Genomic DNA, 26148 nt, shown 5'->3' with positions numbered 1-26148 from the left:
CCATCGAGTCAATTCTGACTCATCCACAGGACAGGGTAGAACTGCTCCTATGGGTTTCGGAGACTAACATTTTACAGGAATAGAAAGCTTCACCGTTCTCTCAAAGTACAGGTACAAGAAGGATCAAATCTGGTTTCTGCTTTCATGCAATGTATACTCATTAGTTACTTCTGATGGAACAAAATGACAACTTCAGGGGAAAAAATTAATCTTCTGGTTCCTAAGTCATGACTACAAGTACAAGCAGGAACAGCAAGTCACAAGATTGGCCAGTAACTTCCTGATAGTCAAATCCTAGAATGATTCATGCCCAAAGACCAAAAGATCACAATCTCTGTTGAGAAATCACTACCAGTTGGGACTCACCAGAGGGTGTTGAGCAGGGAGATGAAACCTGGTAATTAAAGGCCTATCAGTGTGAACGTGTCACTAGAGACTTGTTTGAAAAAAAGAAAGTGGGGGATTTCTGCTGTGTTAGCTTTCCTGGCAGGAGAGGAGTTGGGGAATGAGGGTAAACATAAAGATTCATCTTCCTGACTGGCCATGTCAGGGGTCCTCAAACTTTTTAAACAGGGGGCCAGTTCACTGTCCCTCAGACCCGTTGGAGGGCCGTACTATAGTTAAAAAAAAATCTATGAACAAATTCCTATGCACACTGCACATATCTTATTTTGAAGTAAAAAAACAAATGGGGCAAAAACACCTGGCAGGCCAGATAAATGTCCTCAATGGGCCACGTGTAGTTTGAGGATGCCTGGGCCATGTTGACTATCAAAAACAGTAGCGAACAGCACATACTTAAAATAACCTGTCAAAGATAAGGGAACCGCGTCAATGCTGTGTGCTAGATCATGGGTCTTTGAATCGGCTGATTTGGTTTAATTAGAGTTGGAGGCAGACTTGGCTGTCATGTGAGGGAAAGGCTTTTAGTGAGTCTCGGTTATGCAAAGGTCAGCCCAAGTAGTGGTCTGCCCTGGAGTGGGAGAGGCCATATTTGCCTAGCTGGACAAGGAAAGGTGTCTTTAATGTAGGCAAGATACTCTCGCTTGAGCTCTTGAGGGTGCCCACCAAGAAGGAGTTTGGTGAGTGCCAAGTTGGGGACTTAGGGTCTGGGAAGGTGGATCCAGGTAATCGCTGAGTGAGGTGCAAAGGTGCTGCACGGTAGCTTCTTTGGAGGACCACAGCTAAAGAGCCTTGAAACTGGATGTCAAGCATCCCTTAGCTCCTGTTCACTGAAGTATGGTCCCTGCCATTTTCAGAAAGTCTTCAGCAAGCTAATGCTGAATACCAGGGCCAGGCCTTAACTCTGCTTTGAGTGGCATCGGGAGGAAGGAAATGGTTCAAACAATGTAGTATAAGTACCTTAAGTCTTCCTATCAGCCAAGAGGCTACACATCTAACCATATTCCTAGAAAAAGGAGCTTGCAATTGCATTAATGAAAAGCAGACCATTTTACATGATCTTTCATAATACATTAATCATTTCAGCATTTATTATAAATATCTCCAATTGTTCTATAGCTCGGTGCTACAAAGAGCTCTTGTCCTTGCACACTGAGAACATGAGAATCATATCAACACCTTGGTCTTGTGCATTTCTAGCCTAGTAAATCAACCAGGAAGAATTGTCTGAGAGTAATGAAATGCTCTTCTGATTGCGGGGGAATTGGTCTTCCACGTCCCAGGGCTCTGGGTGTTACTGGACGGTTGGTCTTCGACATGGAATGTCTGTGGAGCAGTGTTTCCTTGCCAGTCAAAGGGCCCCTCAAAGGATGGAGGTAAAATTAGATCATGTGTGTGAGGAGATTTAGTGCAGGGCCAGCACTCAGGAGGGAGGGAAAACTAAAATGAAGGGTGATGGTGAAGTGCAAGAATGAATATTCATGGTGCATCATTTACCCCAGTCAATCGCTGTTAGGTGCTGCCAAGCTGGATCTCACTCATAACGAGACTACTTATAACAGAACAAAACACTGCCCAGTGCGCTGCGCCATCCTCAGAATTGCTATGTTTGAGCCCATTGTTGCAGCCATTGTGTCAGGCCATCCAGCTTGAGGAGGGCCTTCCTCTTTTCACTGCCCCTCTACTTTACCAAGCATGATGTCCTCCTTCTCCAGGACGGGTCTCTCCTCATCACATGTCCAAGGCATGTGTGTTCGGCTGGGTTGTCTCGTGAAACAAACCAGTGACACTCCACTACATACAAGTCAGGACTTTATATCAAGAAGGAGCTTTACATCAGGAAGGCACCCCAGCCCAGTCCAAAGCAAGTCCACAGGGCTGATGCTAACCGGGACCCTCTGCAGACTCAGAGGCCCAGGTGGATGACACAGGAAAGTGAAGCAGGAAGCAGGGAGCGTGCAGGCTGGTGAGTTCAGTCACATCAGTGGAAGTATGGCAGGACCCTGACAGCTCTCAGGGCTGGACGGCCCACAGGGGTTGCCCCTAGAGGCAGGCACAAAGTCCCATCAAAGTCCCAACAAGGAGAAAAGTTAAGTGGCAGAGAGAAAGAGAGAGAAGGAGATTGATTTCCAGTCTCTTTCTTATAAAAAGGCCATAGCCTGTAGGAGGCATCTTGAGGCTGTGAAAAACTGAACTGCACTCTTAGCCAGGAGTGTCTTCAGGGGTCCTCAAACTACGGCCCGCCGGCCACACGCGGCCCACTGAGGACATTTATCTGGCCCACCGGGTGTTTATGCCCCGTTTGTATTTTTACTTCAAAATAAGATATGTGCAGTGTGCATAGGAATTTGTTCATAGTTTTTTTTTTTAAAACTATAGTCCGGCCCTCCAACAAGTCTGAGGGCCAGTGAACTGGCCCCCTGTTTAAAAAGTTTGAGGATCCCTGGTCTAGTTGATATAATATCTAACTACCACAGTATGTAAGATGAAGTTTCACCATCCTTGCCTCTAAGGTGCATTCTGGTTGTACTTCTCCCAGCAAAGCGTTGCTTGTTCCTGTGGTAGTCTATGGACCCTTCAGTGTTCTTTGTCAGCACCATGGTTCAAATGCATCCATTCTTTTTCCAGCTTCCTTATTCAATTTCTAACTTTCACATGCATATGAGACAATTGAAAATACCATGACTTAGGTCAGGCACAAATAAGTACTCAAAGTACACATTCTTTATTTTCAACACTTCAAAGGGGTCTTGAACTGCAAACTGCCCAATGTATCCTGTGATCTTCTGGTTGCTGCTTTCATGAGCACTATGGTGTACCCTTGACAACGTCAACCTTTTCCCCATTTATCCATGATGTTACCTATTAGTCCAGCTGTGAGCATGTTGGTTTTCGTGACAATGAGTTGTATCCAGACTGACGACTACAATCCTTGATCGTCATCAGCAGGTGCTTCAAGTCCTCCTCCCTCTCAGTAAGCAAGCTTGTGTCCCCTGCATATTGCAGTCCTCCAATCCTGATACTGCTTTCTTCTTCATACAGTATAGCTTTTCTGATGATTCGCCCAGCATAGAGGGTGAGCGAGTCTGGAGAGAGGATACAGCGCACGCACACACACACCTCTCTTGATATAAACCAGGCAGTGGCCCCTTGTTCTGCTTGCACAACTGCCTCTTGATTTCTTTTATATCGATGATATCCTGACCTACTATAGGACCACCGACAAATGCCGTATATCCTATTCCACCACTCAGTTTTTAAATATCTGGAACAATGGAACTAGATTTCCCCTACACTTGTGGACCTTGTAGGGATAGGACTAACAGAAACTCTGTTATTGCTCAGTGCTCTACATTCTGCTTGTAGGACCCCAGAGGAAAGACACGTTCTCCCTCTTAGGACCCTATCCTTTATTGTCAATTCAGGAGAGACCAATGTGCACATTTCAGGCCTTGTGTCCCCAGCATGATGCTTTTGACAGAAGCCAAACTTTGCTGAAGGACTCACACATGCTGCTCCCCATTCAGTTATTCGCTGCCTCCTTCCACAAGTGTATTTTGAGTATTTACTTATGAACTGTTATTGTGCTGTGGAATATATAATCAAATAAGACAAAGTGTCTGATCCCCTAGCAATGAAAAAGTTACACACCTGACAGAACCAAACCAGTAACCATATAACATGCCCGAGTGTTATATGGACTATGAAGAAAGATGAAGCTGTGTGAGGGAAAAGATGCGATGCTCATCCAGGGAAGGGGACCAGTCGGAAAGGGGGATGTTTCCCCAGAGACATGCGGAACAGGAGGGAGGGCACACAGGGGAGAGGGTCCTCTGTGGGAACAGCACAAGAGAGAAGCATGCTGGGACACTGAATCACAACAAGGGGTCAGTGAGTCTGAACAGAGTGAGTGTCCTGGAGAGGCGTGAACGAGGCCTGTGGGTAGAGAGAGCAGGGAAGGCCTTGGAAAAGAATGGTAAGAAGTTGTGGTTTTATTTCAACGGAGATAAGAAACCATGGAAGCCACGGATTGGACTGAGTTAAGAAGAATGACAGGACCACTGTGTCCGGAGAGAAACAGGAAGGGGCAGAGACAATGGACAAGTGGAGAAGCAGAGGTACCATTACAAACTGCCATGCTCTGAGTGAGCTGGACATGCGGGAAGCTTTTACAAGGGCGGTTGGAGTGACAGTAGAGAAGAGGATGAATCCTCGATGTTTTGTGAAGTAAAAGCTCAAAGGGCTGGCTGGGGAACAAATGTAAAGCAGGAGCGAAAAGGCAGCAAGGAAGGATAACTGAGAGTAGGAAGAGTGTAGAAGAAGCAGACCCATGACATGTACATTTTGAGATGCCTAGTAATACCCATGAGCTCTGCTGGGATAGTGACTGGGCTGCAAACTGCAAGGTCAGCAGTTCAAAGCCACCATCTGCTGTGGTGAAGAAAGATGAGGCTTTGTGCTCCTGTAAAGATTTACAACCTCGGAAACCCACAGCGGCAGTTCAACTCTGTCCTGTAGGGTCAACATGAGTTGAAATGGACCCAATTGCAATGAGTTTGGTTATTAAACACCCAAGTGGCCAGGTCAAATATGTAGTGCAATGACTGAGTCGAATTCAGGTGAGACGCTCAAGGTAGGGCTGTGTGTATTTGAGAATTGTAAGTGTATAGATGAGATTTCAAGCCATAGAACTGTCTTACAGCAGCTAGGCAGTAAGCAACCAAGAAACAAGAATAGCCAGAGAAGAGGGCAGATGTATGGACCAAGGGAGGACTGTGCTCGAGGTCTCCTACCTGGTGATGTGGATAAGATGAGGAGGCAGGAAAGGGAACGGAAGAAGCAGGAGCACCAAGGAGGGTGATCTTCTGAGTTCTAAAGAAGTGTTTCTAGGAGAGTTTATACCTCAAATTCGGCCCATCAGCAAATACTCTCGGTTCTGTCTTCAAAGTCTACTCAGAATATAACCTCTTGTCATTTTCTGGACTCTCCAATTCAGCCCATCACCACCCACTGCCTCCCTCGATAACTGTAGAAATCTTACCTAATCTCTCTGCTTCCACCTTGCTCTACTGACAGTATATTTTCCACTAGAAGATAAGCAGAGTAGTTCTTTTAAAATGCAAGTCAATCATGCTCATAAACTTTTACATGTTGCTGATATGCCCATTGAGGGCATTGATTATTCTATTTAGCAGTAGTTATTAATAGTTATTCATCTGTAAACTGAATTAGAGAAGTCTGGATGAATGGGTAGGGTTTTTAATTATTAATCTAATAATAATATTAAGGATGAGTCAAGAAACATTTATGTAAGTGTCAAACCACATTAGTGTTCAGAGAAATGCAGATTATAACCAAAAGGAGTTATCGCTAGACAAAATAGTTTACATTTAACAGACTGACACCTTCAAGGATTACTGAGGATGTGTATCAGTGGGCAATCTCTACTTTTCTTTGGGAATGTAAGAGCCATACCATTTTAAGAAATGGTTACTTTATTGTTAAAAATGACCTCTTGTACAATATACCTTCAGCTTTATTCTAGGCACGTACTTTAGAAAGTCATGCATATTTACACAGAGAAACCTGGACAACAATGCTCACATCCCTTCTTCATTAATTCCCACAAAGAACCCATGTCCTTACCAGCTAAAGGAGTGGAGGGTACACTGTGAAGGGTACACACAGAGGAATACTACTGCAGAACAATGAAAAGGAAGGAAGCATGACTTAACACAATAGCATGAAGGAAATGTAAATGAAGCATGGAGTAAAATGAGTCATACAGAAACTTGCATTTATAGGTATGTATGTGTGTGTATATATATGTCTACATATATATATGCAGGTAAGATGGGATTATATACTTTGGGGAGGTGTATGGGTTTGTCATTCAGTAGAGTGACTTCTGCAGAATCAACCAAAGGTGTTGGTTACCAAATCCAGGCTGAGGTTTCACAGTGTTTCTAATTTACCAATACATAAACTCATGTTTTCTTCATTTTTCTAATTAAAATGTTACACATAATCTACAGGTGGTGGACCACCACTTGTCTGTCAGTGCTGCTGCGATGCCGGAAGCTATGTCACTGGTATTTCACAGGCCAGCAGGGTCACGCAAAGTGAACGGGCTTCAGAGGAGCTTCCAGACTAAGAACAGAGCAGAAGGACTCTGCTAGAAGGAGCCGCTGAAAACCATATGCATAGTTCTGAAACGTTGTCAGCTACTAAAGGCTAATGAATGGAGGCGGAGCCTCGTCTGAGATAGTGTCAGCATATGGGGACCCTTGGGTCGCAGGGCACTCAAACTGTGACCGAGGAGGGACTGATTTCCCTTCGTGGAGTCGACCGCAGCCTGTGAGGGGGAGCCTTTGGGATCTTAATTTGCTAATTTGGCACAAGTCAAGGTAAGGAGAAACAGCTGAAAAGATATGCAGCCGACTGGAACTTTGAAGGCGAGGTATGAATCTAGGAAAATGAGTGCATCAAAAATGAACAGAACAGGGGAAGGGGGGAGGAGAGAAATGAGGGCTCAAGCAGGAAGCAAATGTTTTGAAACAATGATGGCAAAAAATGTACCAATGTGCTTGACACGATGGATGGATGCATGGATTGTTATACGAATTGTATGAGCCCCCAATAAAATGACTAAAAAACAACAGAACACACAAAAATCAATGTCAGTAGTTAGCTGAAATGAACTAGTATTGGCCATTTAAAATCCCAAGTCATGTGATTCTACTATGCTGAAAATCACACCATCAAGAGGAAAGGCGTGGCATTCGTTGCCCAAAGGGGTTTTGCAAACTCCACCGTGAAGTACAACGCTGTCTGCGATAGGATTGTATCTACCCACTTTTAAGTAAATCTAATTGATGCAGCTATTCTTCACATTTATGCACCAACGACAAAAGCTAGTGACGAAGAAATGGATTTCTACTAATGACTTCAGTCAGAAATTGATCCAACATGCAATCAGGATGCATCGATAATTATTAGAGATGGGACTGCAAAAGTTGGGAACAAAGAGGAAGGAACAGTAGTTGGGAAATATGGACTTGTTCATAGAAATGAAGCTGGAGATCACAAGATAAAATTTTGCAAAACCAATGACTTGCTCATAGCAAATACCTTTTTTTTGTTTTCAATAACATGAAAGGTGACTATACATCTGGAACTTCTCCAGATGGAATACAGAGAAATCAAACTGACGACATCTGTGGGAAAAGATGACTGAGAAGCTCATTATCAGCTCAGTGGAAGGCCTGGGCTGACTGTAGGACAGTCATAAAAACGGGCAGAACAGGACAAAGTGGATAGTGTGACTCTGAAACTTGCTCTTAATCAAAGAGTAGTTAAAGCAATTGGAAAAATAATGATGTCAAAGAGCTGAAAAGAAAATTTCAAAGGGCAGTTCACGAATACAAATTCAAATATAATAAAATGGTGAAGACTTAGAAATAGAAAAACAAAAGGGAACAACACTCTCAGCATATCTTAATATGAAAGAACCCAAGAAAAAAATTCAAGCCTTGAGGTGCAACACTGAAAGAGTCTATGGGGAAAATATTGGACGATGCAGGTAGCATCAAGAGAAGATGGAAAGAATAGACAGATTCGAGGTACCAAAAAGAACTCGTCACCATTCCACCATTTAAGGAGGTAGCATGTGAGCAAAAAACAATGTTACTGAAGGAAGCAATTCAAGCAGCACTGAATGCATTAGCCAAAAACAAGGAATTATGGAATACCAACTGAAACGTTTCAGCAAGCTGATGAAGCACTGGAAGCACTCACTCATCTAGCCCAGGAAATCTGGAAGAGAGCTACTTGGCTATCTCACTGGAAGAGATTCACATTTGTGTCCATTCCAAAGAAAGGTGACTCAAAAGAAAGCTCAAACTGTTGAACAATATCTTTGCTACCTCATACAAGTAAAACATTACTGAAGATCATCCAACAACAGTTGCTGCAGTACATTGACAGGGAATTGCCAAAAGTTCAGGTGGGATTCAGAAGAGGATGTCAAACACAGGATATCATTGCTGAGGTTAGATGGGTCTTGGTTCAAAGCAGAGACTACCAGAAAGATGTTTACATGTGCTTTATTGACTATGCCAAGGCACTCAACTTTGCAGACCATAAAAAATATGCATACCCTTGAGAGAATGGGAACTCCAGAACACTTCATTGTGCTCATGCAGAACTTGTACATGGATCATAAGGCAGCTGTACGGATAGAACAAGGGAATACGGCATGGTTGAAAATCAGGAATGGTGTGTATCAGGAATTGTATCCTTCCACTATACTTGTTCAATTAGTCTGCTGAGCAAATAATCCGAGAAGTTGCACCATATGAAGAAGAAAATGGTATCAGGATTGGAGGCAGGCTTATTAACAATCTGCAATATGCAGATGCCACAACTTTGCTTGCTGCAAGTGAGGAGGACTCAAAACACGTGCTGATGAAGATCAAGGTTTGCAGCCTTCAGTATGGATCACACTTTAACGTAAAGAAGTCCAAAATCCTTGCATCTGTACTATTAGATAACATCATGATAAATGGAGAAAAGGTTGAAACTGTCAAGGATTTAATTTTGCTTGGATCCACAATCAATGCTCATGGAAACAGGAGCCAAGAAACCAAAAGATGCATTGCATTAAAATTTGCTGCACAAGACCTTTTTAGAGTATTGAAAAGCAAGGATGTTACTTTGAAAACTAAGGTGCACCTGCCTCCAAACATGGTATTTTCAATGGTCTCATACGCAGATGAAAGTTGGACACTGAAAAAGGAAGACCCAGGAAGAATCAGTGTATGTGAATTGTGGTGCTGGAGAAAGTACCATGAACTGCTAAAAGGGCAAAGCCAATCTGTCTTGAAAGAAGTACAGCCAGAATGCTCCTCAGCGGTGAGGATGGCGAGACCTTGTCGAACTGACTCAGGGGCACCTGACAACAACCAGAACAACAGTAGGTAGTGGAAATGGAAAGAAGCATATGCTTTCAAAATAATTTTATTGTAGACCAAAGGTGAGAAACTGAATGAGGACCGGACAGCAATGGGGAACGAAAGGGCGTTTTTATAAAACTGAGCGATATCACAGCATTAGGGTTGATCCAATAAAGAGATACATACCCAACTATTGAGCTGGGACAACCATAGGAATGAAGTATTTGATAGAGAAAGTGAGGGGAAATGCACACTGAAGTGAAAGGACTATCTTATGTATACCACAGACAATTCGTTAATTGTAATAGAAGGGAAATACCGCGGTAGGTGGATTCATCATGTGGACATTCTTGTTTCATTGCTTCTATTTTTCTGGATGAAATACAAGTTATCAACACAGTAGGAGAGGGAAATGGCCAGTGAAATGTAAGAAGTAAACTTGGGGATCATAAATGTACGATAAGTCAGCATGTTTGAGGGTTTTCTAAAACCATTTTTAGGTGTTTGAAGTGATTACACACAAATGCATGCAAGAGATGAGAGAATAATGCAGCCCTCATACCTGGGTCATGTAGTCAGTCCATAACTAACTGTTAGGTATTCAAGACCAAACCCTGCTGCACGGATGGAGATATACAGATGAACAAACAGAAGTGGTCACTAACAGCATGGACACTACATTCCAACACAAGGCAGACTTTTGGATCCAAAGCCTTGGTGGCTCAGGTGTTAAGCACTCAGCTGGTAAATGACAGGGAGCCGGTTTGAACCCACCAGCCTCGTCGTGGGAACACAGATCGGACAAGCTTTCCTTGCAAACTAATTTTAAACTCAACAACAACTCCCTCACTGTTATCAAATTGATTCCTACTCATATCAACTCTATAGGATGGGGTAGAACTGCCCCTGAGGGTTGCCAACACTGTAGCTCTTCAGAGGAGTAGAAAGTCTTCTCTTTCTCCCACCACAGAGCAGATTGTGGTTTCGAACTGCTGACTTTTCTGTTATCAGCATGTAATGACGATGGCTTCAAGACTCCCCTGCAAAGAGTACAGCCTAGGAAACTCCGTAGGGCAGTTCCACTCTGTCCGGTGAGGTAGTGATGAGTCAGATGGTCAGCAAAGAGGCGGAAGATGCCGATGACATGAATGACTATAGTAGTGCAACAAAGGACTCAGGTATGGCAGTGATTGAAAGCACGTGGGGCTGTTGTGAATCAGAAGGCATCAACAGTACCCAACAACAACATGAATGAGAATCAACTTAATGACATACAAAAACAAGTCTTTTCCAAACAAAACTTTAGAGCAGCGGTTCTCATCCCTCCTAGTCCTGCGGTCCTTTCATACAGTTCCTCATGTGGTGGTGACCCTCCCCAACCATAAAATTAGTATTTTTTTTCATAAAATTATTTTCGTTGCTACTTCATCACTGTCATTTTGCTGCTCTTATGAATCGGGCAACCCTTGTGAAAGGGTCATTCGACCCCCAAAGAGGTCCCACCCACAGGTTGTGAACCACTGCTTTAGAGTATCAAAATGTCAGGTCTATCACTAGGACAGTATGCGAGTGGTGAAACCAAGCCATGCCAGGTGGAGCCATGAGGCACTTCTCATTTATATTTTTGGATGGTGTATAAACAGAACTCAAAAGATTTGTTTGAAGGTGTTAAAGAATACTAATACAGCCCCTTCCTTGGAGATCACAAATGGCCCTAGGTTAAGGTGGGTGCATGGGCTACAAAACCAAGAGTTTTAAAGGATGGGAAATGGGCAATGAAGCTGGTTCTCCCTAAGAGATTTCCAAGTCCTCTGATCTGGAACACTCGGAATTAGGTGAGCAACGGACAACTGGAAGTGTGGGCTCGGGGGTGGGGGAGGGGTATTCCAGGAGGCCAGCTTGAGGATGGCATGGAGGGAGATTGGTCTTCCTAGGTGTACCATCCCTTCATGATGTCAAAGGGAGCTTAACCAAGGAATGCTGTGGAAATAAGGCACCTAGGAAAGACACTTTCTTAAGGACTGAGAGCTAAGACTAAGAAGACACACTGCAAGAGGCTGTCGCTCTCAGAGGTAGGCAGTTGCGACCCTCTAGGCAGTCAGACACACCTAGGGCTACTCTGCATCTGAGCGTCAAAGTTGCTGATGTCCAGAGGCCCTGCATCATCGATTGATTCATCGGGACCATGTCAATGGCTGCCTCAGTGAGAGACTTGGCCTCCAATCTGCCTCCTCTACAGAAGATCAGAGCAGCCTTGGAAGAAGGTGGGATCAAGTTTCAGTCCTGGGTTCATCAGAAGTGGGACAGCAGACTGGGCCTAGGGCTGGGACACGCATGCGTCAGGTTGTGGATGGCGCTGCTGTTGGTGATTTTTCTGCCCAGCATGGACTGTGACCAGGAGTCAGAATATGACTCTTCTCGTGAAATAGTTATTCCCCAGAGGATGGCATTTGAGGGCAGGAAAGACTCCGTGGCGGAGGCATCCTATATGCTGTACATGCAGGGCCTGAAACAGGTGATTCATCTGAAGGTGAAGAAAGACTATTTTGTGAGCAACTTCCCAGTCTTCAGCTACCATAATGGGATCTTGGGCCAAGAGACCCCTTTGGTCTCACACGACTGCCACTACGAAGGCTACATAGAAGGAGCCCCGGGCTCTTTCGTGTCTGTCAACACCCGTTCCGGCCTCAAGGGGGTCCTGATGAAGGGGGCGCGCTCCTATGGCATTGAGCCCCTGGAGTCGTCACAACGTTTTGAACATGTGCTGCACGCCATGGCACCCCACGCTCCAGTGTCCTGTCGTGTCACCTCTGCTGAGGGCCTGGGGGTGTCCACCAGCAGGCAGCAAGGCAGCAGGAAGCCGCCTAAGCTCCAGGCGCCGTCCTTCCTGTGGTCCCACACCAAGTATGTGGAGATGTTTGTGGTGGTCAACCACCAGCGGTTCCAGATGTGGGGCAGTAACGTCAGTCAGACAGTCCTGGGAGTGATGGACATTGTCGCTCTGGCCAACAGCTTCACTAGGGCCCTGAACACACAGGTGGTGCTGGCTGGGATGGAGATCTGGAGCGAGGGGGACTTAATAGAGGTCCCGGTGGACTTGGAAGTTACCCTCAGGAATTTCAACAGCTGGAGACAGCAGAAGCTCTTGGGTCGTGTGAAGCATGATGTTGCCCACATGATCGTTGGGCACCATCCTGGGCAGATCATGGGACAGGCCTATCTCAGTGGTGCCTGTTCCCGTGGTTTTGCAGCAGCTGTGGCATCCTTCCACCACGAGGATGCCTTCCTGTTTGCGGCTCTGATGGTCCACGAGCTGGGGCACAACCTGGGTATTGAGCACGACCACCCTGCCTGCACTTGCAAAGGGAGGTACTTCTGCCTCATGCACGAAAACATCACAAAAGACAGCGGCTTCAGTGACTGTAGCTCCAACTCCTTCTACCGGTTTCTCCACAAGCACAAAGGGATGTGTCTCTTGAACAAGCCGGGGCGCAGAGCCCGCACACGTAGGAGTGCCGTCTGCGGAAACGGTGTGAGGGAGGCCTCCGAGGAGTGTGACTGTGGCCCTAACTGTGACAGTAACCCGTGTTGTGACCCAAAATGCAAGCTCAAGCCTGGTGCACAGTGCAGTCAAGGACCTTGCTGCAGTTCCTGCAAATTCAAGCTGAAGGGTGTGCCGTGCCGCCGCGTTTCGGGAGAGTGTGATCTCCCGGAGTATTGTCACGGCAACACTGACGCATGCCCCGTAGACAGATATAAGCTAGATGGCTCATCTTGTAATCGAGAGAACTACTGTTTTGGGGGCAAATGTAAGACTCTTGATAATCAATGCATACAGATTTTTGGGTTCCAAGCAAAGTCTGCCCCTATAGACTGTTACCAATCAATTAACCACAAAGGGAATCGGTTTGGAAACTGTGGTCGTCCCACTTCATCTAATGTACAGTATACTCAGTGCTCCGATGAGAATATCTTATGCGGGAAAATTGCATGTACAGATGTTGAGGTGCTTATGGTCAAACCTCAACATACAGTGATCCAGTTCAGTGTTCAAGACCTGTGGTGCTTTGGCATGGATGCCTACAGTGATGCTGACATCCCTGATGATGGAGATGTGCAAACCGGTACTTACTGTGCCCCAAACAAAGTGTGTGTGAATAACACCTGCACCAATCACACTGTGCTGCTCAGTCAGATCATGTCTGACTGTGATCCGGCTACCAAGTGTAATGGGAAAGGGGTGTGCAACGATTTAAAGCACTGCCACTGCGAGGATGGCTTTGCCCCTCCGGACTGCAGTGGGCCAGGCCCTGGGGGTAGTCAAGATAGTGGACCCCCTGGCAAGGACAAAGGCCTCCCAGAAAGTGGAAGTGAGCAAACCATTCACTTGAGAGAAAAACCAATCCTGGATGTGCTCATCGTATTATTTCCTGTACTTGCTTCCTTATTATTACTATGTATAATTATTTGTTGCGTCTGCTTTTGTATGAGGAAGTTTCAGGCTACAAAAGACACCAAAGAAAAACCGCCAGCTGGGCCTCCAGCAGCAGCCCCAGCAGCGGCCCCAGCAGCAGCCCCAGCAGCGGCCCCAGCAGCCGCCCCAGCAGCGGCCCCAGCAGCAGCCCCAGCAGCGGCCCCAGCAGCCACCCCAGCAGCGGCCCCAGCAGCCGCCCCAGCAGCAGCCCCAGCAGAGGCTGAAGCCGTGGCCCCAGCAGAAATGGCTCCAGAAACAGCAGCTCCAGAAGAGGAAGGTGGTGACGAGGAAGAGGAGGGAGGTGATGAAGAGGAGGAAGATGAAGAGGAGGACGAAGATGAGTAGTGGGAGAATGACATCAATCATCACAAACATCTCAAGCCTTGAGTGGAAACAAGAGAGGCTCAGTGAAACTAAAGCTCTTTGGGAACTGGGGGCTCCAGTGACTCTAACGGGGGCTGAAAAGACTAGAGAAATGACGACGTTGGGAAAAAACAATTGCCCCTACTACTTTTTTCATTTTAGTAATTAAGAGCCTACTTACTAAAGTGAATAAATTAGATTGATGTGTTAATGTTTTACTAATTTTGACCTAAGAATTAAAAAAATCATTTTACTGGGGGATCGTACAACTCTTATTACAATCCATCCATCCATCCATCCAGTGTGTCAAGCACATTTGTACATGTGTTGCCCCCATCATTCTTAAAACATTTTCTTTCTATTTGAGCCCTTGGTATCTGCTCCTCATGTTTTCCCCTCCCTCCCTGCCCCACCTCCATCATGAAACCTTAATAACTTATAAATTATTATTTTGTCATGTCTTACACTTTCCGATGTCTCCCTTCAGCAACTTTTCTATTGTCCGTCCCCCAGGGAGGGGGTTATATGTAGATCCTTGTGATCGGTTCCCTCTTTATCCCCAACCTTCCCCTTCCCCTCCTGGTATCTCTATGCTCATTATTGGACCTGAGAAGATTATCTGTCGTGGATTCCCTGTGTTTCCAGTTCTTATCTATACCAGTGTACATCCTCTGGTCTCGCCAGATTTATAAGGTAGAATTGGGATCATGATATTGGGGGTTGGAGGATGCATTAAAAAACTAGGGGAGACTCACTCTCTCACTGACTCACTAACTCACTCACTCACTAACTCACTCTCATTCACTCACTATCTCACTTTTTCACTCACTCAACTTTTACTCACTCTCTTACTCTCTCACTCATTCTCTCACTAACTCACTTAAAAAAAAAAACTAGGGGAAAGTTGTATGTTTCATCGTTGCTACACTGCACCCTGACTGGCTCATCTCCTCCCTGTAACCCTTCTGTAAGGGGATGTCCAGTTGCCTACAGATGGATTTTGGGCCTCCACTCCGCATTCCCCCTCATTAACAATTATATGATTTTTTTATTCTTTTATGCCTGATACCTGATCCTTTCGACACCTCGTGATCACACAGGCTGGTGTACTTCTTCCATTTGAGCTTTGTTGGTTCTCAACTAGATAGCCACTTGTTTATCTTCAAGTCTTTAAGACCCCAAACACTATATCTTTTGATAGCGGGGCAACATCAGCTTTCTTCATCACATTTGCTTATGCACCTGTTTTGTCTTCAGCAATCGTGTGGAGAAGGTGAGCATGATGAAATGTCAGTTTAATAGAACAAAGTGTTCTTGCGTTGAGGGAGTACTTGAGTGGAGGCCCAATGTCCATCTGCTACCTTAATACTAAACCTATAAATATATGCACATAGATCTATTTCCCCTTAAACATTTTTTATGATGTAATTTCATTAGAATTCTTTAAACACATCATTCACAGCAATGTCCTTGTCTCAAAAGGGTCAGCTTCTTATTCAGCAGAAGACATTTTCCAGGGCATGTCATCTTTCATTAAAATTTACATAGTGTATCTGTACATGCATTAATTTCTATCAGTAAAAATTTCACCTCACAGATTTCCGGCAAGATGGTGACGGACTAACATATACCAGAGGGACTCCGCAGAATTCGGCCCAGGAGAGTTGCTTAGAGGGAAATTCAACCCTGCTGGAATGCAGGAAGAGCATCATAAATAGGCACAGACCCAGGGATTTTGAGGGGATGGGGGCTTTTGACTTACCTCAGTGGCAGCTGGCTGGGGATTGACCTTGGCCCCATCTGCTGGATCAAGGACCATTTGGAGCCTGCAGGGCTGCTTGGTCTCAACACAGGTACAGTTTGCCACCACCCACCTGGGGGCAGGGACTAGACCCTTGTGTCTCCTCTCTGTACCCCCCTCGGTCTTGCAGGGCTGAGCAAGGGCCTTTTCTCAACACAGCCACAGCTTGCCGCTGCCTCCTGGGAGCAGGGACTAAACCCTTGCAGCTCCACTGGTGGGGATCATGACTCAGCTACATTATTGCTTTGTTTCCATCTCTTCACTATATCCCCCCTCTCCTGCTCCCCACAGGCTCAGCGGGGTTGCTTTTTAACCTTTATTTCTCCTCTTTGTCTGTTTCTTGGTCTCTTTTTTCTCACATTCTACTGCTAACCTCCAGACCACTCCCCTGATCTAGGGCATTTGCGCCTGCGCCACACCCAGCTAGGTGAGCTCCACCCTGTGTAGCTAGCGAGGCTGGGAAAAGCCCTGCTGACCCCCACCAGGTGATACTCTGCTCAACTTCTTACTGGGGAATTCCTGCCTGTGTGCCTGGGGGCATAAGGCAGCTGAGCCAACACTCCTCAACGCTGTGGCAGGAACCTCTGCCCAACCTCCACAACACCAAAACAGGCAACCCTTCTGGGTCACTCCCCTGAGAGGGAAGCCACAGGAGGATAAAGTGATAGGTTAATTCCATAGTGAAATAAGCTATAGGCAGTTCGAAGAAGCACTCCTACAAGTCTCCCAGAGAAGAGTCAGTGCTCTTCGACTCCCTGAAAAAATGGCACCTGGCTCATCTAAAACAATGCAAGGCAAACAGCCATCAGCCCCAACGACCTCAATGAAAAAACAGAAGAAACAAAAGGCAATGGCAGAAGATGTCCTGAACATAATGACATGCATAGAGGAAGCAGACATTGAGCTTCCACAGAAATAAATTTTCAGAATGCTACTTGGAGTCATAGAGGATATGAGGGAAATACAGAAAAAGGATGAAATGATAGAAGAGGTAAAAGTAATAAATCAAAGAGAAATACAGGAGCTTAGGGAGGAGATAACAAAAACCAGTAGCACACTCACAGACATTGAGAAGTGACTGAAGGAATCAAAGAAACGCATCAGTGACTTGGAGGACAACCAAGCAGATTTTAACAAACACAAACAAAAATCTAATAAGATCATCAGAGAAGCTGAAGAAAACTTAAGAGCTATGTCTGATGCTATGAAGTGGAACATTAGAATTATTGGCTTACTGGAGGAAGACACAACAAAGAAGTCATCTGCAAAAATATTGAGAAAATTCTTGGAGGAAAGCTTCCCCAGCTTAGTGAATGAAAACCAGGCAACCATTTAGGAGACTGAAAGAACCCTAGCAAGACTGAATCCCAAGAAGAAGTCACCAAGGCACTTAATAGTTAAATTATCCAACTTTGAGGCAAAGGAGAAAATCATGAGAGCATCTAGGGAAAAACAAGTAATCGCATATAAAGGTTCCGAAATAAGAATATGCTCAGACCTATCAGCAGAAACTATGAAGAAAAGAAGAGAGTAGAGTAACAAAAATTGAAGGAAAACAATGCAAACCCAAGAATACTCTACCCAGCCAAATTATTGACCAAGATAGAGGGAGAAGTAAGAGTCTTCCCAGACAAGGAAAAACTCAAAGAATACGTTAGAAGAAGTCCAGCCCTACAAAAGATCCTTGCCGACCCAGTATGGGCAGAAGAACAACACTCACCAAGCATAAATAAGAGACTACCACATAGAACAACCTCACCCAGAGGGCAAAAAAGAGAAAACAGACTTCAAGATAGCATTGACTTAAATATAGAAAGACTTGAAAGGCTGCTGAGGTATGCAAATGGGGCATAGGGAACAAGCTACGGTATACAAATATTCTTGGGGTGAGGACCAGGTAATATGGCAGGGACCAGACCAAATACAGGGATACACATGGTAGACAACTAAAAAGGAGGTGGGGAAAGGAAAAAAATAATAATAAAAAAGAAAAGGTTAGCGGGGGCACAGAGCACTAACCCACCCTAGGGGAGGGTATTGTTTGTGTTTCCACAGGGAAAGAGGGACCAGACTTCAACCCGATGCTCCAAGATGTGAATGCAACATGCTGGCGTGGAATAGGGAACCAGTGGAGAGGTCTGGGGGACCGGCCCCAACCCCAACTACTAAGGGAACATCTGCCCCTCCCCACAGAAGAATTTATTTCAAAGGACGGCACTGAATCTACAGATCCGGAAGAGGGACATATCTGATTGGAGCACACGGGAGCAGAAGAAGGGGGAGGACGAGAGAGTGGAGCACATCATGGCCCACCAGGCCAGGAGGTTGATGTTCCCAATTAGAAAAGCCAGTCAACAGAGAGGACCACATGGCCGGTCCCACTATGAGACATGACGTCCCTCACTGATCCATAGCCCTACAGGAGACAACACCGGAGGCACAGTGAGGGAATTGCACCTGATCGGATCCCGCCACACCGAGGCAAAACATTATGGGGGTGCAACAGAACAACAAGGGAATGGAGCGGCGAAGTCCCCAGGGAATGCTGAAGGTGTACTTTGGGGCCTGTCTGTGTGGTGCCCCAACAGACTGGACTGGAAAACACTCCTAAAGGTCAACAAACAATCCTTGAACTAACTACAAGCTTTTCTTTCTTGTGTTTTGTTTTTGTCATTGGTTTGTTGTATATTGTTGCTTGGTTGTGCGCTGTCTTGTTTTTGTGCATGTTATTATCTCCGCAGATCTGTCTAAATAAGATATGCTGGATGAACAATTGGAGGAGAAAACAATGGGACCGATAGTTCCGTGGGGACATGGGAGATGGGGAGGTGTGGGGAAAGGTAGTGGTGTTTATAAACCCAGGGACAAGGGAACAAGGGATCCAAATCGGTGGTGAGGAGAGTGTGGGAGGCCTGGCTGGATATGATCAAGGGTAGTGTAATTAAGAGGAATTGCTGAAACCCTGGTGAGGACTAAGCATGATAGTGGGACAGGAGGAAAGTCAAAGGAAATAGAGGAAAGAGCTGGGAGGCAGAGGGCATTTATAGAGGTCTAGATAAAGACATGCACATATGCAAGTATATTTATACACGCAGATGGGGAATAGATCTATTTGCATATATTTATAAGGTTAGTATTAAGGTAGCAGACGGGCATTGGATCTCCACTCAAGTACTCCCTCAATGAAAGAATACTTTTTTCTATTACATTGGCATTCTATGATGCTCACCTTCCCGACATAACAGCTGAAGACAAAGTGGGTGAACAACTAAATGTGAAGAAAGCTGATGGTGCCCAGCTATCAAAAGAGATAGTATCTAGGGTCTTAAAGGCTTGAAGGTAAATAAGCGGCCATCTAGCTGAGAAGCAACAAAGCCCACATGGAAGAAGCACACCAGCCTGTGCGATCACAAGGTGTCAAGGGATCAGGTATCAGGCATCATCAGAAGAAAAAATCTTACCACAGTGAATGAGCGGGGGAGTGCGGAGTGGAGACCCAAAGCCCATTTATAGGCCAATGGACATCCCCTTACAGAAGGGTCTTGGGGAGGACATGAGACAGTCAGGGTGCGATGTAGCAACAATGAAAAATACAACTTTCCTCTAGTTCCTAAATGCTTCTTCTCCCCCTCCCCGTAACCCCTCCCCCTGTCATGATCCGAATCCTACCTTGTAAGCCTGACTAGACTAGAGGATGTACACTGATACAGATGGGAACTGGAAACACAGGGAAGCCAGGGCAGATGATCCCCTCAGGATCAGTGGTGTTAGTGGCGATACTGGAAGGGGCATAGGGAAGGTGGGTTGGAAAGGGGGAACCTATTTCAAGGATCTACATGTGACCTCCTTCCTAGGGGACATACAACAAAAAAGTGGGGGGAGGGAGACGTGGGACAGAGCAAGATATGCCAAAATAATAATTTATAAATTATCAAGGGTTCATGAGGGAGTGGGGAGTTGGGAGGGAGGGGAAAAAATGAGGACCTGATGCCAGGGGCTTGGGTGGAGAGCAAATATTTTGAGAATGATGAGGGCAACGAATATACAATTGTGCTTTACACAATTGATGTATGTATGGATTGTAATAAGAGTTGTATGAGTCCCTCATAAAATTAAAAAGAAAAAGAAAATGATGATAGCACCCATGTACAAATGTGCTTGATACAATTGATGTATAGATTGTTATAAGAGCTTAAGAGCCCCAAATAAAATGATTAATCCATATATATATATATATATATATATATATATATATATATATATATATATTTAAAATTTTTCACCTCAAGCAACAACTACCTATTATTTTAGGGCAGTTTTATGTGTATGTGTTTAATGTAACCAGTTGCTTTAACTTGTCCTATAAATATGCATTTGTGAAACGAGAAGGAATTTTTTATTTTAAAAAGCCTACTTCAGATGAGGCATATCTTCAGGTTCCCTGTGGCTAGTGAGTCTGATTTTGTTCCAGGATGCTGTGGGAGGAAGTAGATCTTATAAGTCAAAAGAACCTGATTTTCCCTGGATTAAGGGACCAACCTCAGAGTCAAACACCTTGCCAAATTTGGCAGGTATTTAATATGCTATATCATCAATCCTCTCATCACTACTCCACTAGTGTTTCCAGGCCCTTCCTAGAGCCATAATTTTTCTTTATATAGATATAATTTCTCTCACCCCACCCTCAGTGTAGCATTCATAGACTTTCCTTTAAACAAATGCTCCGCAGATGAGTTTCAGAACCTGTTATTTCATGTCATCTGCTAGTAAGCAGTTAGTCTTTCAAGCACCTCTCTGATTTCTTTGTAAAAGTTTTCAAATTACAAGTCTCTGCTAATAGTTATTTTAGAACTCTACAGAGGTACCAACTAACACATTTCTGGGTACATATATTAGAATCAATGTTTTCTTTTTAACTATCCATAGTTTGTATAAGTTATCATTATTAACTTATTGACTTAAAATCAGAAGGAACTTTTTCCATTATAGGTAGCGGAATTTGCCTTTCTCTGAAAAGAGAGTACAAAGCAAGTGTAGTAGACACACTACTCCTTCTGTGCCCCGCACGGTGCTAACCATTAGCACCCAGCAGCTTCACTGTCTCCATCCTCCATCTAGTACATGAGCAATTGGAAGCCAAACGGGTGAAAGGGGTTCAGAGGTAGGAAGAGGTGGAATCTGGGTGCCTCTCCAGGTCTGACTGAATCAACATTCCCACTACCCCCGTGCGTATGCAATTGCTCAATACATGGGTTTTCCTCAGTGACTATAATTGGATGTTGATCTCTAATGTGAACTTACCATATTGTACAGTCACAGTTGACACAGTGACTTCTCTGCAGTTATGTCCTGACATAAAGGGGTGGCAGGTTTGCATTTACACAGTTCTGTGGATCAGGACATAGTATGTGCTTAGTGACTGTTTAACAAGTGAGTTGGTGATTACACGTTGGGCTGCTATCTGCAAGGTCAGCAGTTCAAAACCACCACCCTCTCTGAGGGAGAAAGTTGGAACTTTCTGTCCAATAAAGAGTAACAGACTCAGAAACCAACAGGGGCAGTCCACTCTGTCCTCCAGGGTCACTCTGAGTTGGAATCAATGGTGGAAGTGAGACTGGTTTGGATGGAATCTTGAAACAGGATACCTCTTGGCCCTTTGTGGCCATTGTTGTGGTCAGGTGCCATCAAATCAGTTCTGACTCCTGGGGACCCTTGTACCACAGAATGTAAACTGGCTGGTTCTGCACCAGCCTCATGATTGTTCTAATGTTTGCAGCCATGTGTCCATGCATCTTGTCATGGGTCTTCCTCTTTTTTTGCTGCTCCTCTACTTTATGAAACATGATGCCTTTTCCCAGAGACTAGTTTGTGAAATGAAGTCTTGTCATCCTTGCTTCTAAGGAACATTCTGGCTATATTTCACCTAAGACAGATCCTCTTTGTTTTTTTGGCAGTCCATATACTTTTATTATTCTTTGCCAGCACCATAATTCAAATATATTCATTCTTCTACAGTCTTCCTTAGTCAATACTCAACTTTCATATGCATATGAGTAATCAAAATTATCATGGCTTGGGTCAGGTGCACCGTAGTCCTCAAAGTAACACCTTGCTTTTCAACACTTCGTAGAGGTCTCGTGCAGCAGATTTGCCCAACGCAATGTGTCCTTTGATCTCTGGACTGCTGCTTCCAAGAGCATTGATTGTGGATCCAAGCAAGGTAGAATGCTTGACTGCTTCAAGCCTTTCCCCATTGATCATGATGGTCCAATAGTGGGGATTTGGGTCATCTTTACATTGAACTGTAATCCACACCAAAGGCTGCAATCCTTGATCTTCATCAGCAAGTCCTCCTCACTGAGGAAACAAGGTTGTGTCAGCTGAAAACTGCAGGTTTTCAATAGGTTTCCTCCATTCCTGATACTATTTTCTTATTCATATAGTGCAGCTTCTCTGTTATTTGCTCAGCAGACAGATTGAATAAATATGATGAAAGAATACACCCCTGACACACACCTTTCTTGATTTTGAACGACTTCCTCTATGAACACAATGAAATGTTCTGGAATTCCCATTCTTCTCAAGGCCGTCCATACATAGTTCGCTGTGATCCACACAATCGAATAACTTTGCGTAGTCAATAAAACACAAGTAAACATCTTTCTGGTGTTTTCTGTTTTCAGGCAAGATAAATCTGGTATCAATAGTGAAATACCTTATCCCACGTCTTCTGAATCCAACTAAAATTCTGTTGATGTACTGCTGCAACCATTATGGAGTAATCTTTGGCAAAAGTTTACTCACATGTATTTAATGATAACGTTCAATAACCTATGAATTCTTTTGGATCACCCTTCTTCTTAATGGGTACAAATATGGATCCCTTCCAGTCATTTAATCGAGTAGCTCTTGTCTAAATTTCTTGGCATATGTGAATGAGTGGTTCTAGTGCTTCCTCAGCTTGCTAAACATTTCAAGTGGTATTATTTCAGTTCCTGGAAATGTGCTTTTTTGCTGATACCTTCAGTGAAACTGGGTTTTCTTCTTTCAGTTGTTTGTCATATGCTAATTCTCAAAATGGATCAATGTGGACCAGTTATTTTGGGTACAGTGACTCTGTGTAGTGCTTCTATCTTCTTTTGATGCTTCCTACATCAGTGAATTTACCCCATAAAACCTTTTGATATTACAACTTGAGACGACATTTTTCTTTAGTTCTTTCAGCTTAAGAGATGCTGAGGGGGGGTATGGAATAAAAATTTTTTTTAAAAAGAGATGCTGAGAAAAAGAGAGAGAGAGAGAGAGAGAGAGAGAGAGAGAGAGAGAGAGAGAGAGAGAGAGAGACACGAGAGACATCCTGGCCCACCAAGTTTCAAGGATTACATTCCCGCTCAGAGCAGCCAATGTACAGAGAGGACCATAGGGTCAGCCCCACCACAAGACACGACATCCCCATACTAACCCATAGAGCTAGGGGGGCGCAGCACTGAAGACACAGTGCAGGAATTGTGCCCAGTCTGACCCCCTGACCCCCACACCCTGGCGTAATATGAATGGAGTACAACAGAGCAACAAGGGGAGCAAAGCAACAAAGTCCCCGTGGAATTATGAAAATAGACTTCGGACTCGGGGGGCAGGGCTTGGCATTGCATCAGACCCCAGCAGCAAACATTAATAAGGGTCAGCAGACAGACCTGGAACTAGTCACAGGTTATGTTTTTCTCTCTTTTTTTCATGTCCATCTATATAAGATAGGCCGGATAAACAATTCTGAGGAGAAAACAATAGGACTGATGGTTCTGGGGGGACAGGGGGAAGGAGGAGGTGGAGGAAAAGGAGTGGGGAATCAACAAACCCAGGGACAAGGGAACAACAAGAGGTCTAAAATCGATGGCCAGGAGGACATAGAATGTCTGGTGGGGTTTGATCAAGTGCAATGTAGCCAAGAGGAAGTACAGAGAGTCAAATGATGGTCAAACATGATAGTGGGACAGGATGAAAGTAAAAGGAAATAGAGGAAAGAACTAGGAGGCAAGAGACATTTATAGAGGTATAAACACAGGCATGTACATATTTAAGTACATAACAATAGGGATATAGGTCTATGTAGGTTAAGTATTAAGGTAGCAGATGGACATTGGGCCTCTACTCAAGCCCTCCCTCAATGCAAAAACCCTTTGTTCTAATAACGTGGGATTCTGTGATGCTCACCTTCCCTACATGAACCTGTGGAAAACACACACAGAATTAAACAACTCTTACTAAGCTACCAATGGGTCCTCCATCTTGTCCTGGGTTTGATAACTACAGCAGGTGAGTGTGGACCTGACAGGTGCTGGACCCTGGTAGGAAGCGAGAAGGGGAAGTAGCTGCCCTGCACTTCTGGCCACCCCTCAGTGTGACTCCTTTATAGGTCTTTAGTGGGAAGGCAGGACATGCAATGATGTAGAGGTCATGGATCATAACAAACAATGGGTAGCCTTGAGAAGAATGGGAATCCAGAACACTTTATTGTGTTCATAGGGAACTTGTACAAGGATCAATAGACACTTAGGTAAACACAACAAAGAATACTGCATAGTTTAAAATCAAGAACGGTGTGTGTCAGGGTTATATCCTCTCACTGTACTTATTCAAATCTGTATGCTGAGCAAATAATCGGAGGAGCTGCTCTGCATGAAGAACTTGGCATCAGGTTTGTAGGGAGGCTAATTGGGCTTATGCATAACTTGAGATATGCCGATGACACAACCTTGCTTAATGAAAAATGAGGACTTAAAACATTTGCTGATGAAAATTAAGGATTGTGGCCTTCAATGTGAATTACAACTTAATGTAAAGAAAATAAAAATCCTCACGCCTGGGCCATAGGTAACATCATAAGAATAGCAAAGATTGAATTTGTCAAGGATTTTGTCTTGCATGGCTCCGCAATCAATGCTCATGGAAATGGCCAGCAGGAGATCAAATGATACATCACTTTGGGCAAATCTTTAAAATGTTGAGAAACATAGTGCTATAGTTTATTGTGCCAGCCTGGCCGATAAACACAAGTAGGATTAACTGAAGGGCAGAGGGATAAATGGCTTGCTTGTTCTGTGCCTCAGTTTAAAGGGGTACACTACCTGTAGGATGCCTAGCCCGTGGACTGTGTCACTGTAAGGTGAGGTCCCTTCAAATCCACACGATTGGAATGTTTATCTCTGGAGCTGGGGACTGACAGTTGATGACAGTTGGGGACTTGTCTTGCTGTTTGCTGCCTGGGTATATATAGCCCAGCTCTCTCTACAGAAGGGGACTGGCAACTGGCGGCTCTCAAGACTTAAAAGACTGCTAGTGTCTCACTGCTTTATAATTTAACTGTTAATTTCTTGTATTATCTATCTGTATATAATTTAACGGTTCATTTCTTGTATTATATATCTATCTTTATAAATATATTTATATATATTTACTAGCAATCTGGTTTGTCTCTCTAGAGAACCCTGTCCAACACACATAGGGTAGGCACTCACAGACCCTGCTGGGGCAGATGTAGAAACCCCAGGATCGATGGTGGGTGATACCTCACTTGTGAAGCTCTCCTCAGCACTTGTAGACACTTTCATCTCTGGTCCCTCTCCACAAGGCCTTGCAGGATCGCTCCCTCCCTGCTCCGTCCATCATCTTTTGATGCTTTGGGCATCACTCAAGATTTTGTCCTTGGGATCCTTCAAAATTTCAACTTGAGGCTTGGCATTTTTCTTTTTTCCTTCTTTATATCATTTTATTAATATATAATCTGCATATCATACAATTCAATAGTTTGAGCACATCAAGAAGAGTTGTATAATCATTAATTGCCACAATCAATTTTAGAGCTTAAAAAAATCATTTTATTAGGGGCTCAAACAACTCTTATCACAATCCATACATATATCAATTGTGTAAAGCACATTTGTACATTCATTGACCTCATCATTTGCTCTCCACTTAAGCCCCTGGCATCAGCTCCTCATTTTTTCCCCTCCGTCCCCACTCCCCTCTCCCTCATGAACCCTTGATATAGAAGAGGTGGAGAAACAATGAGGGAGGTGCTATCAGCCATACAAACAGATGAGTTTGAAAAATGTTTCCAAGAATGGAATCACAGATTTGACAACTGTAGTAAGTGT

The 26148-nt window shown here is 44.4% G+C and overlaps 1 protein-coding gene across 1 annotated transcript; it reads left to right on the top strand.

Annotated features, from left to right (window-relative positions):
• The first annotated feature begins 11541 nt into the window (after positions 1-11541).
• Positions 11542-14175, top strand: LOC142429624 (disintegrin and metalloproteinase domain-containing protein 1a-like). Its single transcript, XM_075534659.1, is given in 3 exon segments — positions 11542-13887; positions 13952-14033; positions 14036-14175. Coding segments are annotated over 3 exon segments (2568 nt in total).
• Positions 14176-26148: the final 11973 nt, after the last annotated feature.

The sequence above is a fragment of the Tenrec ecaudatus genome, chromosome 16 (genome assembly GCF_050624435.1).
Source record: "Tenrec ecaudatus isolate mTenEca1 chromosome 16, mTenEca1.hap1, whole genome shotgun sequence".
NCBI lineage: Eukaryota > Metazoa > Chordata > Mammalia > Afrosoricida > Tenrecidae > Tenrec > Tenrec ecaudatus.
Note: the sequence above shows the minus strand (reverse complement) of the source record. Positions and strands in the feature narration are given on the sequence as shown.